Source organism: Bufo gargarizans, chromosome 3, assembly GCF_014858855.1.
Source record: "Bufo gargarizans isolate SCDJY-AF-19 chromosome 3, ASM1485885v1, whole genome shotgun sequence".
Lineage (NCBI taxonomy): Eukaryota > Metazoa > Chordata > Amphibia > Anura > Bufonidae > Bufo > Bufo gargarizans.
The window spans coordinates 118346840-118360316 of NC_058082.1; the positions used below are offsets into that span (position 1 = coordinate 118346840).

Sequence of the window (13477 nt, forward strand, 5' to 3'; positions counted from 1 at the left end):
TATATGTATATTATAGAGGACCAGGCATCCTCTTTGGAACTTGGCAACATCCCCCAGCCCTTGGTGTTTCTAAATCAGAGTGAAAATGGAGCTGGACCCTCCATGTTAGAGTAGGTCCCACCGGATAAGAAGCTAACTTGTCGTCTGGTAGGTGGGCCCGACATATTTTTGATCAATAATATGCGCTAAGAGCTTCTTCACTGCAGTCTTCATTTGCAGTAAATATTGGCGTCATGTATTTTAACCTGTTCACACATTTATTATTTTTTTTAAAGGGGGGTAATGTGTAGGGGTACCATTTTTCTAATATACTTTACTTAGGTAAACCAGTTATTTATAGTAGGAAACTTGGGCAGAAGTGTCTCTTAGCAGCTTTCTCTCAATTGAGCTTTGCTCAGGCACACCTATCTTCCTAACAGCATAGTCCTGTGCTGGCTAGGAAGATAGACTGGTATGGGAGGTCCTGGGCATCTGTCCTCACTGCTTCCTCATTGGGGACAGTACAGTCATAACTATAAATTAAATATATATTTATACATTTAGGTCCAAGTTGCTGGCCAGCGCTGTCAGTGAGCTTTTCTCCTGTACTCCGGGCACGTTGTGTAATGAAGCAGCCACCAGGAGTGATGCCTGAGTGAGTGGTAAGTGCTCGCTACTGGCAATGCAGGGAGACAGGGGGAAGCTGTTCAACCGTTTATACAGAGAGTAATATGATATAACTGTCCCTATATACATTAGAATAGCTTCCCTCTGCCTCCCTGCATTGCCAGTAGCATAGCAATGCAGATAGTCAAGAAAGTCTCCTTGTTGATGACTTTTGTAAGAGCAGTCACTGTTTGGGCTGAGGACTCCATGCATAGCTATGTTGATGATGGTGGTAATAGTGGCACCCGTAGCCATCACATTGGTGGTGGGGGCAGCGACAGTGGCAGTTGGGTCAAATGTAGAGTAGGGGAGGGGGGCCGGGTAGCCCACCATGATATCTCACAGTCTGATAAAAGGGTGGGTGAGGCCTCTGATGATGATTGTGTGCTGGACAGGACCTGGAAGCCAGATAGGGGTACTGTGGAAGAAACAACATTAGTGGAAAAGTCTGGTGGTGGCAGCAAAAAAGACCAGAGGTGACATACCTTCAAAAGAACAACCAGAGCCATGTCTGCTTTGGGATTTGACAAAGGCCTTATTGTTCTGGGCTGACATGTTGCTGAGGAATAAACCAGGTCCTACACCATATTCACTGTAAATTGGAGTGCTGACTCATTCTTTTAATTTTGGATTTTTTTTTCTTGTCTGGTACTTCGGGATCTGTTGGTGCCGACCACACTGTGGGTAGGTTAGGCAAAAAACGTGCCAGAGCAAAGCCAGGCTCGGCTGCTTTTATCTCTGTGCGAGCAACTCCCATATGATGTTTTTTGACCACAAGGTTGGCACACCCACTGGGTCAATGAACAACAACATTGGGTCAGCAACATGGCCAAGTCCTTTCAGCCCCCCCTTATCTCCCCAATTTCATTGGTCTGGCTTCCACAGCAGACACTTATCTGCCTCCTCCTCTGTGGACATTCTACCATCCCCAACAGCATCAGAGCACATAATTGCTTCCCTTCTTACTAGAGCACGTGTTAAGTCAAGCTTTGTCATGCAGTGTTAGAGTTGATCGGCCTGGGCGAAAGTGGTCACACAGCACAGTCACAAGTAGCTGCTAAAGTATATCAAGCAGCAAACATCCCACTGGCTGTCACCCCGCTAACTCCAACTGAGCAACGTGGTCAGCGACAACAGCCACAACATCAGCCACAACAGCCTGCTCCCTGAATGCTTTTTTTTTTTTTTTTTAAACTACACTAGCCTGTGAGCTAGGTGCTCACAATTTCCAGGAAACTGTCCCTTTCAGATAGTTTCGTGCACCAGACCACCTCAGCAGGGAGCATGTGTTAAGCAGCTCATTCCGTTCATGCCGCAGCTGTCCCTCATCCCCCTCATATGTATTTTAGAGGAGAAGCTCATGCAGGTGGCAACGGAGGAGAAAGAAAAACAGTTAACACACTTTGCTGTCCGCCCTGTAGCTGTTGGGACCTACAATGAGAAACTCACATGGAAGAGGAAGTGCTGCCACTGGAGGAAGAAGAGCAGTCGGAGGAGCAAGATGATGATAATGATGATGATGACATTGACACTAGCCACGACACCCAATCGTCTCAGTGGGGGGATGGAGTTGGAAAGAACTGGCTCCTTGGGCACACTGGCCAGAATGGCGACCTGTAGACTAACGTTCTTACCCATTGACAGATGCATTGTTGACATTAAGCAGTCTGATGATTACTGGATAGCCATGCTTTTAGACCTTCACTATCAAAGAAAAATTGGAGGACAAATTACGTTATAACAAGGAAACATTGATTTTGGCGTGCAGAGACACCTGCCTGTGTCTGAAAGGGAGGCCCTCTCCACCGCCCATAGTCAACTCTCCTCCTGCCACCACAAGCAGCAGAAGCCACAGTAGCAGCAGCCAGTTCAGTCTGCTCAACATGATGGAGCAGTTTTTTTTTTCATGTGCCATGCCAGGCTGAGGCCAATCAGCAGGCCACGAGCTTTTGCCTCAGTGCCAAGGTTCAGGTCTACCTACACTCTGGCCTGTCTCTGGTGTACACCCTGCTCCCTGAACCCATCGATTTCTGGGCAGGAAGAATGGAGAAGTGGCCCAAACTGACACAGTATGTCTTCTTTCAAAGTCTTCCTTCTTGCCCAGCCTCCAGTGTAATCTTGTAGAGGGTTTTCAATGCTAAGTGGCATGGTGACAGCAAAACAGACCAAGTTGTCCTCTGTCACAGTTAAAAAATCTAATGAAATAGGAGAGAAAAAAAAGAGAGAGAGAACAGCGCCTCATGTGTGGTACTGTTGACAATATTGATGAATATGCATATAAAATTCGCTTACTAGAGGTTGTTGTGAGATAGTCACAACAGCTGTATAGGCTCTTGCTGGTGTATATCCCGACCAGCGAACGGGTGCTTGGCTGCAGCCTGGGTTCCTGCCTGCACCCAAATACGTATGGGTGCTGGAGTGGAAGTAAAACTTGTGCCGGATAAAAACGGATGAACCTCTTTTACGGGCGCTGCCAAGGATGCCATATAGATGAAGCGTGTAGTTAAAATGGCTTTAATACGTCTACGCGTTTCAAGGATGAATTACCCCCTTCATCAGGACAATAAAACAAGTTTAAAACAAACAGAACAACTGTGGGGGGGGGGGATTTTGGATGAGGTGTGTAACACAGCAGGGGCTTTCTATTGTGTAGCTACTAATTAACAAGTCCTAGATGTAGATCCCATCAGTGCTATGTTGATGGTTTGATTTCTTTATTTCTTTATTTTATATAGGTAGGAAAGGGCTCCCTAGCGCCCGGATTATGCGGGAAGAGGGGGGCCGTGGTGCAGAGCCAGCCTTTCCTATATCTTGCTGGTGCGCTCTCTTCTGGGAGAGCGCTATTGGTGAAGCCATTTTAACTACACGCTTCATCTATTTGGTATCCTTGGCAGCGCCCGTAGAAGAGGTTCATCCGTTTTTATCCGGCACAAGTTTTACTGCTAAAACATCACTATTCTCAAAATAAACCAAGCCTGGATTTAGGAGGATTTTCACACTCTGTCTGAGGTCAAAGAACAGATCTGGCATCATTTTTGGATGCTTGGTCCTCTAACAAGCTACTTAAAAAAAAAGTTTTATCCCATAACACCATGTGTGTTTAACCTGTTACGGACACAGGGCGTACCTCCCTGTGCATTTCCGATCACCGCCGCGCATTGAGCAGGCACCTTGGTACAATGCCCAGGGGGGTCCTGTGACCCCCTCCCCTGTGTCGGCAATTGCAGCAAACCGCAGGTCAATTCATACTTGCGGTTTGCTGCATTTCCAGGTTATTCGGGTCCCTGGTGACCTGATAACCCGGAATAGGACGGTGATCGTTGGTATTATAATAGACCACCAATCACTGTCCTGCGATCCTGAGAGGTTGCGATCACGCCACTTCTCAGGATCGCTTTTCACTGGCCGGCTGGGCAGGTAGAAAGGCGCAGCGGCAATTTTGAATTGCCGGAGCTCCTCTCCCCGCTCATACACGTTCGTGGAGCAGGAGAGAGAGGAGCTCGGGTGTAGTGTACATTTTTTTTTGTGCCATCAGTGTATTCGGGTGAGGTAGCGAGAGGTAGATTAGGCAGGGATATTAAGTGAAAAAAAAGTGTTTTTTTTTTTATTGTGGTCTAGCACCCGGATCAGGTGTCTGGGATCCACAGCATTCTGCTGTGTGACCCTAGACCCCCCCCAGGGGTGCTGCAGGTTGCCACCCCTCCCCACCCACAATTTTATTGGGGGCGCAAGTATTTTTATTTTTATTGCATGCGCTGACTGTTAGCGCATCGTCCACCCCACCGCTGATGAGCTTCGTACCGCTAGCGCGTTTGAATCTTTTTTATTATTTACACTTTTTTTTTTTTCTGTTAGGTGTAGGCCAAAGTACGCGAACACCCGTCCCCCACACACACTGAATAAAGTTTCCCACGCACGCACACACACTCCCCTACGACCCGCCGGACGTTCTCGGTCGAGGAGGCATACGCCCTGCTTGCCTCCGAATCCGAGAGTCCGAGTGAGGACGAGGATGACCCCACTTTCCTCTTTTCATCCGCGTCCTCCTCCTAATCTAGCGATGATGATGAGCCCCCAAGGTGGAGGAGACGGAGAAAGGGAACCACCATGCCAGGGACCCTGTGGCCTCCACTAGTACGAGCAGCTCTGGGGCTCATACTAGTTTTCCGGCCCACCAGATAAGTCCACCTGAGCTCCCTACCGGTGATTTTTTCTGGTGAACCCCAGAGCAATTTTGAGCCTGTGATTCCTAATTTTGTTGGCCAAGCAGGAATCCAGATTCCCACAGTGGGCTTCACTGAATATAGTCTTTTTTTTTTTTTTGTCTTTTTTTTCAGTGACCACTTTGTGAATCTGATGGTGGGGCTCCTTTTTTGCCTAGGGCCGGTGGCTGGACTCCGGTCAGTGCAGCCGAGATTAGTTTGTTTTGGGGCCTCGTGCTGCACATAGGCCTAGTAAAAAAAACTCAGTGTCAGGCATTACTGGAGTGGGGACGTCCTCTACCAGACCCCACTTTACAGTATGGCCATTACACGTACCCGGTTTGAGGCCATCCGCAAATGCCTGCATTATGCAGATAATGCAGCTTGTCCCCCCCAAGGTGATCCTGCCTATGACCGTCTGTACAAAATCAGGCAGGTCATCGATCACTTCGGGGCCAAATTTTTGGAGGCCTGTTTACCTGGAAGGGAGGTTGCGGTTGATGAGTGTCTCATTGCTTTCAAGGGGAGACTCATTTTCCACCAATATGTTCCCTCTAAGTGGGCGAGGTATGGCGTGAAGCTGTACAAACTTTGTGAGAGTACCTCAGGGTACACTTACAAGTTTCGTGTGTACGAGGGGCAAGATTCCCGTATTGAACCCCCAGAATGTCCCCCCACTCTGGGTGTTAGCGGTAAACTTGTGTGAGACCTTATGCACCCACTGCTAGATAAAGGTTACCACCTGTACGTGGATAACTTTTATACTAGTATCCCCTTGTTCCAGTGCCTCGCCGCCAGATCCACGTCCGCTTGTGGGACCGTGCGGAAAAATCAACGCGGCCTCCCTACCCACCCCATCCAGATACCTATCCCCAGGGGTAAGACCCATGCCCTTACCAGTGGAAACCTGTTGTTGGTCAGATATAAGGACAAGAGCAATGTCCTTGTACTGTCCACAATTCATGGTAACTGCATCACCCCTGTCCCTCCGCGGCAACGGTCCTCCAGCCCGATTGTATTGTCGACTACAATCGGTATATGGGAGTGGTTGATCTCTGTGATCAAGTCCTCAAGCCATATAACGCCATGCGCAAAACCTGGGCATGGTACAAAAAAGTTGCGGTCTACTTGGTACAGGTTGCCTTGTACAACTCTTTATTTTGTGCTTTCCTGGAGCGCAGGCAACACAGGGAAATTCATCCAGTTCTATGAGGCAGTCCTCAAGGCCCTGATGTTTTTTGACCGGGAAAGAGAAGGCCGAAGTACCTCGGGAACTGGAGGTGACCGGATCGTCCCTGGCTAACACTTTCCAGGTGTGGTTGGAATGCACATTTTTTTGCGGACCGCAAAATACACACGGTCCTGTAAACAAGCCCTTATCCTGCCTGAATAATAAACATATGCACTTATTTATATATCTAGTACAGGCCATTCTTCTGATTTTAATACGCAATAAATGAGAGCGCTCTCCAACATAATGCTTGGCCTGCTAAACCACTTTAGCTTAATATGCTTCTATAAAAACATTACTGTAATAAAACAAACCACATGGATACATAAAATATAACCTAATTCATAAATCACTGTCCAGTCCCTCTATCCTTAATAGTGCAGAGCTCTCGCACTATTGTATAAAATAAAACGTTCCGTAGTGTCCTTTTTATCTGCTCAATGTCAGTTGGACAAATGAGTGTGAACTGGGCTCCAATGATTGTATATAACGCACCGCTGATCTGCTATAGTGCAGTTCCTTTCATAAGATATTCAGATCCATATATAGCACCGATATGCCAGATAAAATAGTATGTACAATTGCTGCTTACCCAAGTCTAGTTATGCCGTAGTTGTTAGTTGTTGGCTGGGTAGTTTATACATACAGTACGTGCTGTTCTGACTTTTACAGCTGCTGGTATCTGTATCCCTGCGCTGGTGCCGGCACATTGATTTTCAGCGCATGTGGGATAAGGATCCAGAAACGACGAGTAAGACTCGTGGCTGTGTGCGTTGATCTTCCAATTAGATAGCCCACTGTTCAGACCCGTTTCTGTTCAGTCTTATGGAAGTTGCTGGTGGGACTACGTTTTTTCTGTTTAACCAGACGCGTTTCAAGACCTACCTGGTCACTTCCTCAGTGGTATATAATGTAAATGAGGGACATAGTCACTTTTTATACCATCGTGTTCATTACAAAAACATAGACCGGATTATACTACAGCGGTATCTTTATTTCAAAGCGGGACTGGATTTTGTGATAATTTCATGTAAGAATTCAGACTCTGCGTTTTCTACATGATCATAGAGTCTGTTATTGCACGTATTCAATATATTATATCTATCTTATTCCATATAATAATACATGCGCGCTTAAAGAAGCGGTAGTAATATACAATATAATGTCTAAAAAAAAACACACACAATATAAAAGTGCAATAATGTAAAAAATAAAAATAAAAAATATAAAACCATATGTATAAATCAATATCTATGTGCACAATGTATAGAAAAGGGGGAGTAATGGATGATCTCTGGGGGCCGGTGGGAGAATGCAGGACATTCCAACCTATTGATATCAAGCCAAACGCCGACATGTCATGAAAAACTACCACCAGTCCCTTATAGAAAGCCAAATATTTCCATTTCAGAGTTCAATCCCCAAGGTGCCATCGATCCAAACATGTAAATCATCTTTGATTCATTTCTTGACATTTTGGCTGTAAAATCTCCTCCTCTCCAATCCTTTTTGACTGTCTGAAGGCGTATCTCAAACCTATGGGATTACTATTGTGATACAGTTTAAAGTGGTATGACAATGAATGTTTTTCATATCCTTTCTTATTATTTATGTGTTCTGATATTCTAGCTTTTAACTTTCTCCCTGTACGTCCAATGTACTGTTTGGACAACGGACATTCCAATATATAGATTACCACCTCTGTATTACATGTTAAAGTTTCTTTTATTTCCCATTTAAACATATTTACTCTTGATTTTTCTATCAAATTTAGTTTGTTTGCAGTTATTGCAAGAACCACACCTGTAAAAATCCTTGAGTTCTTCCCAAGGTGTGGTTATAAATTTATCTTTTTCTCTTTTTATTGTAGGAGCTACTTATATACCCAAATTGGGCGCTTTTGTATATATTATTGGAGATCTTTTTGGGAGGGTAGGTGCCAATAGTTTGCCTTCTAGCAACAAGTGGCAGTGTTTATTTAGAATCATAGAATTTTTTTTATGTTCTCTATGGAATGGTAGTACTAGTTTAGATGAATTTTCTTTATTGCTTTTCTCTCTCGTTTGAAAGAATGCCCATCTTTCCAGGTTCCTCACCTTAATCTACGAACTATCAATTAGTTCTAATGGATATTCTTTCTCAAAAAACTTTTTTCATGGACTCCGCCTCTTTTTCAAACTAATCTTTTTCAGTACAATTTCTTTTTAACCTTCTAAATTGGCTGAAGGCTACATTAAGGAGCCAACGGGGCAGGTGGCAACTAGTTCTGAGTATGAAACAGTTTTTTGCAACCTCTTTGTAAGTAATAGTGTTGAGCGTGAAAATTCGAATAGTAAATTTTTATCGCGAATATCGCCACTTCGAGAATTCGCTAATATTTAGAATATAGTGCTATATATTCATTATATCGAATATTCAGCATTTTTTTTTCCATCTGAACACATGATTCCTCCCTTTTTCATGCTTGTGGGCCAATGAGAAGGAAGCAATGTCAAGTTCGCAACAATACTTAGTGCACCAATCAGTAATCTGTAGTCAGACCTGCTAAAATGTGAAGTTGCATGTAGTGAGAAAATATATTCTAATCACTGCCGATTAGCGCAATCGCTAATATATTGGAGCACTTGACTCTATTTGCATATAAAGCTATTGTAATGTTCTGCCGTGCCAACCATTTTCTCCAAAAGTAGCCAAAGTGACCCATTTGCATTACGCAATTTTTACATTGACGATTTTTCGGATTAAAAAAAATAATCTCGAATTCTCGAATATATGACGAATATTTTACAAAATATTAGTGAAATATCGCAAATTCGAATATAGCCCCTGTCGCTCATCACTAATGAGTACTGCACACAAATTTTGAATCCCTGACCTCTATATTGAGGTCTAGAAATTGTATAGCCTCTTATAGTTGATTTCAATTTTAAATTTACTTCTTTTCTGTTTAAATCCTCAATTAACTTAATCAGTTCCTCTTGTGTATCTTTCCATATTAAGACGACATCGTCAATGTATTGTCACCAATTATCGCTTCCTGCTCCCACGCGGCAATGAACAGGTTAGCGTAACTGGTGGCGAATCTGGTGCCCATAGCCTTACCGGTTGTTTGTAAATAATAATTGAATTTAAAATTAAAATAATTATGAGTCAGAACATACTGTATACTATCTAGTAAAAATTGTATCTGTTCCGTTTTTAAATCATTTCGGTTCAAGATCTTTGATATCGCTCGCAATCCAAGATTATGGTCTATACATGTGTACAAGGCACTTACATCAAGTGTAGCCATAATCCACTCTGGTTGGTATGTTAGATCTTCAAAATTTTTAACCACCATACTTGTGTCTTTATAATGAGATAAATTACATGTTAACGAACCGATGCCACAAACTATCGGTCGACTTGGCAGATCTATTGGGTCTTTGTGCACCTTGGGGATGCAGTAGAAAACAGGTAACTTTTTTTGGGTACCCATTATATTATCATACTCCTTTTTAGTTATGATGTATTTATCTTTTGCGTACTCACACATATGTTTCAATTGTGTGTCATAGCTTTCCAATGGGTCGCCTTCTAATTTTTGATAAGCATTCTTATCTGCCAATTGTCTCAGACATATCTTCTCATAGTTTGCAGTATCAAGAATAACTATAGCTCCGCCCTTATCAGCGGGGCGAATAGTTATTTGTTGGTTCTGCTGGAGATCTTTCAAAGCTTGAATTTCTTCATTAGTTAGATTACTATTCTTTCTCCTTTGAATTTTCAATTTTCTTATCTCAGCATCCACTGCCCCATAAAAGGCTAATACCTCCTTCCCCATTTCCTATTTTTGGGTACATTTTGGATTTTAATTTTACATCCACATGTTGGAAAGTGGATGCACTTGGATTGTGTGGCATAATCAGATTTTTTATGAAGTATTTTTTACAGCATCATTTCTTTATATATTTTTCCATGCCTACGTAGGCATCAATTCTTTTTTCAAGTGCACTTGGTGCAAATTTCAAACCTTTAGTCAATCATTTTGTTTGGTCATCATTTAAAACTGTAGAACTTGTCCGCAGTTCTTCTGATTTGATATAGGTGGATGGGACACACCAGAGGACTTAAGCCCCGGTGCCTTATATCCTTCTGTAATATATACTGAATTCACTGCTGTTTTTAATATTTGTCTATATACTGTATGTAACTACTGTACCTGATGAATGTCTTAAACTGTCAATGGCTTATTAAATGGATTGTCCGGGTTCAGAGCTAAACCCGGACATATCTCCTTCACCCAGGCAGCCTGACATAAGCATCAAAGAATTTTATGCTCCGATGCTCTAATTTGCCCTGCGCTAAATCGCACAGGACCAGTTTTTTTGGGGGGAGATCCGATGACGTACCAGGCTCTCCATGGGTAAGCTAGGTGAAGGCTTCCTCCAAGCAGTGAGCCCGGTGACGTCACTCACACTAATGGACCAGCTTTAGAGATGCCCTAGCCTGTAAAACAGCTAGTGCAGCACTAAAGCCCGACCATCAACATCGGTGATGTCATCGGGAACATTGCTAGGCGAAAGCCTCCACCTAGCAGTGAAAAATGTAAACAAAAAAGGCTTTGCCCTGCGCGATACAGTGCAGAGCAAGGGAGTGCATAATATCAGAAGGCCTGCCCGGGTGAAAACGGGGATATTTCGGAGTTCAGCTCTGAATCCTGACAACTCCTTAAAACTGTTTTATTAAGCAAATTGATAACCATTTAATTCCAATGTTTTCCAGGTTTATGGGGTCTTGTGAACAATGCTGGCTTTGGATTTGCGTTTGGGCCTAATGCATGGCAAACAAGAGCAGATTTTGAGAAGGTGCTGAACATAAATTTAGTGGGACTCTTTGATGTGACAGTGAACTTGTTGCCTCTCATCATAAAGGCAAAGGGGAGAATTGTCAATGTCTCCAGCTGTGGTGGAAGACTACCTGTCGTTGGGGGAGGATACTGTCCATCCAAATTTGGCGTTGAAGCTTTATCTGATAGTCTCAGGTAACCATCATGTATTTTCTTGTCCAAAAGTGTAGGCACTGCATGAATAAAATATGAAATGGCAAACAGTTGTAGAGAGATTAACCTGTCCCATAAACTGTGCACCCACTGCCAGACTTGGCGGTAGGTAGTGATGAGCAGCAGGGGCAATATTCGAATTTGCTATATTTTGTGAATATTTGGCAGAATATTACTCATATATTCGTGAATTCAAGATTATTTTCTTAATCACGAAAAATCGGCAATGTAATATTCGTGTAATGCACAAAATACAGGCATGGGTCACTATAGCTACATTTTTCAAGCTGCTAGAAGTTTCCTGGGACTGGATAAAATGGTTGGCACCGCAGAACATTAGAATAGCTTTATATGCAGATAGAGTGCTCCAATATATTAGCGATTGCAAAATCGGCACTAATGATGCGAATATGTTGGCGCTATACGTGCAACTTCACATTTTAACAGGTCTGACTACTTATTAGTGATTGGTGCAATAAGTATTATTGTGAACTTGTGACATAACAGCACTATGTATTTAGCATGTATGTATGGACAGCAGAACCTACACTATATCACCTACAATGACTATCTCCCACTAACTATCTGTATTAAATATATATATATATATATATATATATATATATATATGCTAACTAACTATCTGTAATGACACAGGAAAGCACAGAGCATAGCAATGGCACTGCTGTCTCTCTCAGATCTTCAAATTACTGCTTACAAGGACTGCTGGGGAGGTTCTTATATAGTAAGGGGTAGGCAACTTTCCTATTGGTTGCTAGGGATGTTGCTAAGCTCAGACAAATACATTGCAGCCTTTTCATTGGCCAACAAGCAAGAAGGGAGGTTACTGATGGAAAAAAAGCAAATACTTTATATAAATATATATTTTTTAAAAATATCGGGTCAAACAAAAAATTGTGCAAACTATATTGACCCGTGAGATGGACATAAACATCTCAAAAAGAGTTCAATCGAGAACCTGATTATTTTGTGCAATCAGTAAAACACGGTACCAGCTGTACATAGGTAATGACTATATTGTGCCCAACACTAGCGGTAGGTACCTGTTTCAACAATAGCTGGCCAATATCACTAAAGAGCACTGCCTACACTAGATACGTGATGCATGATGTAATCTGTAGTGAAGGTAATCTTTCCAGTAACTGTATTTGTGAGCTATCCCCTCCCTTCTTATCCTCAGCTGTGTCATGTGACCAGCAATCAGACTTTCCAAATAACACAGCATCTTATGTGTAGACAGGAAGTCAGTTTCTCTGTGTATTCCTATGGGAGCCTCAATGTCAAGCTCATAGGAATGAATAGAGAAGTAACCAAATTCCTGTCACATGACACAGCTAAAGATTAAAAGGGAGGGGAGGAGATAGCGCCCAAACACAGTCACTACAGTTTACATCGTGTACCTTTCTAGCAGGTGAAGCAGACATGTTGAGTAGTCATACCAGAAGGATGAAAAGAAGGATAATGGAGAACAATCCAAGATCAAACACAGTAGCAAACAAGAAGAAGGCAAAGAGTAGTTGGGTACAGCCAGGTCAAAACCACAAGAATACTCACTATAAGCAATGTGGTAACTAACAAATATGCAGGAACCAGGTGGTATGTGCAATAACAGGCAAACAGTTCCAGTGCAGGATTTAAATAGGGCACAGATCTCACTGATTGGCTCTCAAGCCAAGCCTCCTTCTGGTTCTTTGCTCCAGAACAGCTGATCTCATCCGGCTACAATCCTTCCAACAGTTTGCCTGACTTTTCGAACAGGGGGGAGATTTAGGCTTCTTCAAAGGAAAGCTGGTTTAGCTGTCCACAGCAACCAATCAGATTCCACCTTTTATCTTTCAGAACTCCTTTGGAAAATGAAAGGATCTCTCTGATCGGTTGCTATGGGCAATTAAACCAGTTTTCATTTGAACCAGTTTTGATAAATCTCCCCTAGAGTCTGTTTCAAATGTAGGTTTTTTTTCTTAATATAATTTTTATATATATTTTCTGTCATCTTAAAAGCTATCTAAGTAACCACAGAAATTTAGTTTTGAAGTTGCCATTTGCTGTATGAGGAGACTGTGTGCATGTGCTTTTTCTCATCTCTCTTCCTGGCAAACACCATAGACAGCAGCAGCAGACAGGAAGAGAGAAGGGAGATGGCATGTGCCGGCGGATAGGTCATCTAATATATAAAGCTGAGTGTATGTGTGCGTGTCCCAAAAAATGTAAATATGGCATATCACATGACCTACATTAACCAGTTTTACACCATGTTTCCATAACAACCCAGCCATTTTTCTTCACAGCTGTAGGTCAGCTTTAAAGGGGCAGAGGGCGCTGTGTATGACACTGTTA

At 42.8% G+C, this 13477-nt stretch overlaps 1 protein-coding gene across 1 annotated transcript in view; it reads left to right on the forward strand.

Moving 5' to 3' along the window:
* The window catches only part of LOC122931293 (retinol dehydrogenase 7-like), an 81673-nt gene that overhangs the window by 47955 nt on the left and 20241 nt on the right, over positions 1-13477 (forward strand). The window contains exon 3 of the mRNA XM_044285359.1: positions 10843-11101. Within this exon, the coding sequence (XP_044141294.1) occupies positions 10843-11101 (259 nt within the window). The remainder of the gene's footprint in view (positions 1-10842; positions 11102-13477) is intronic.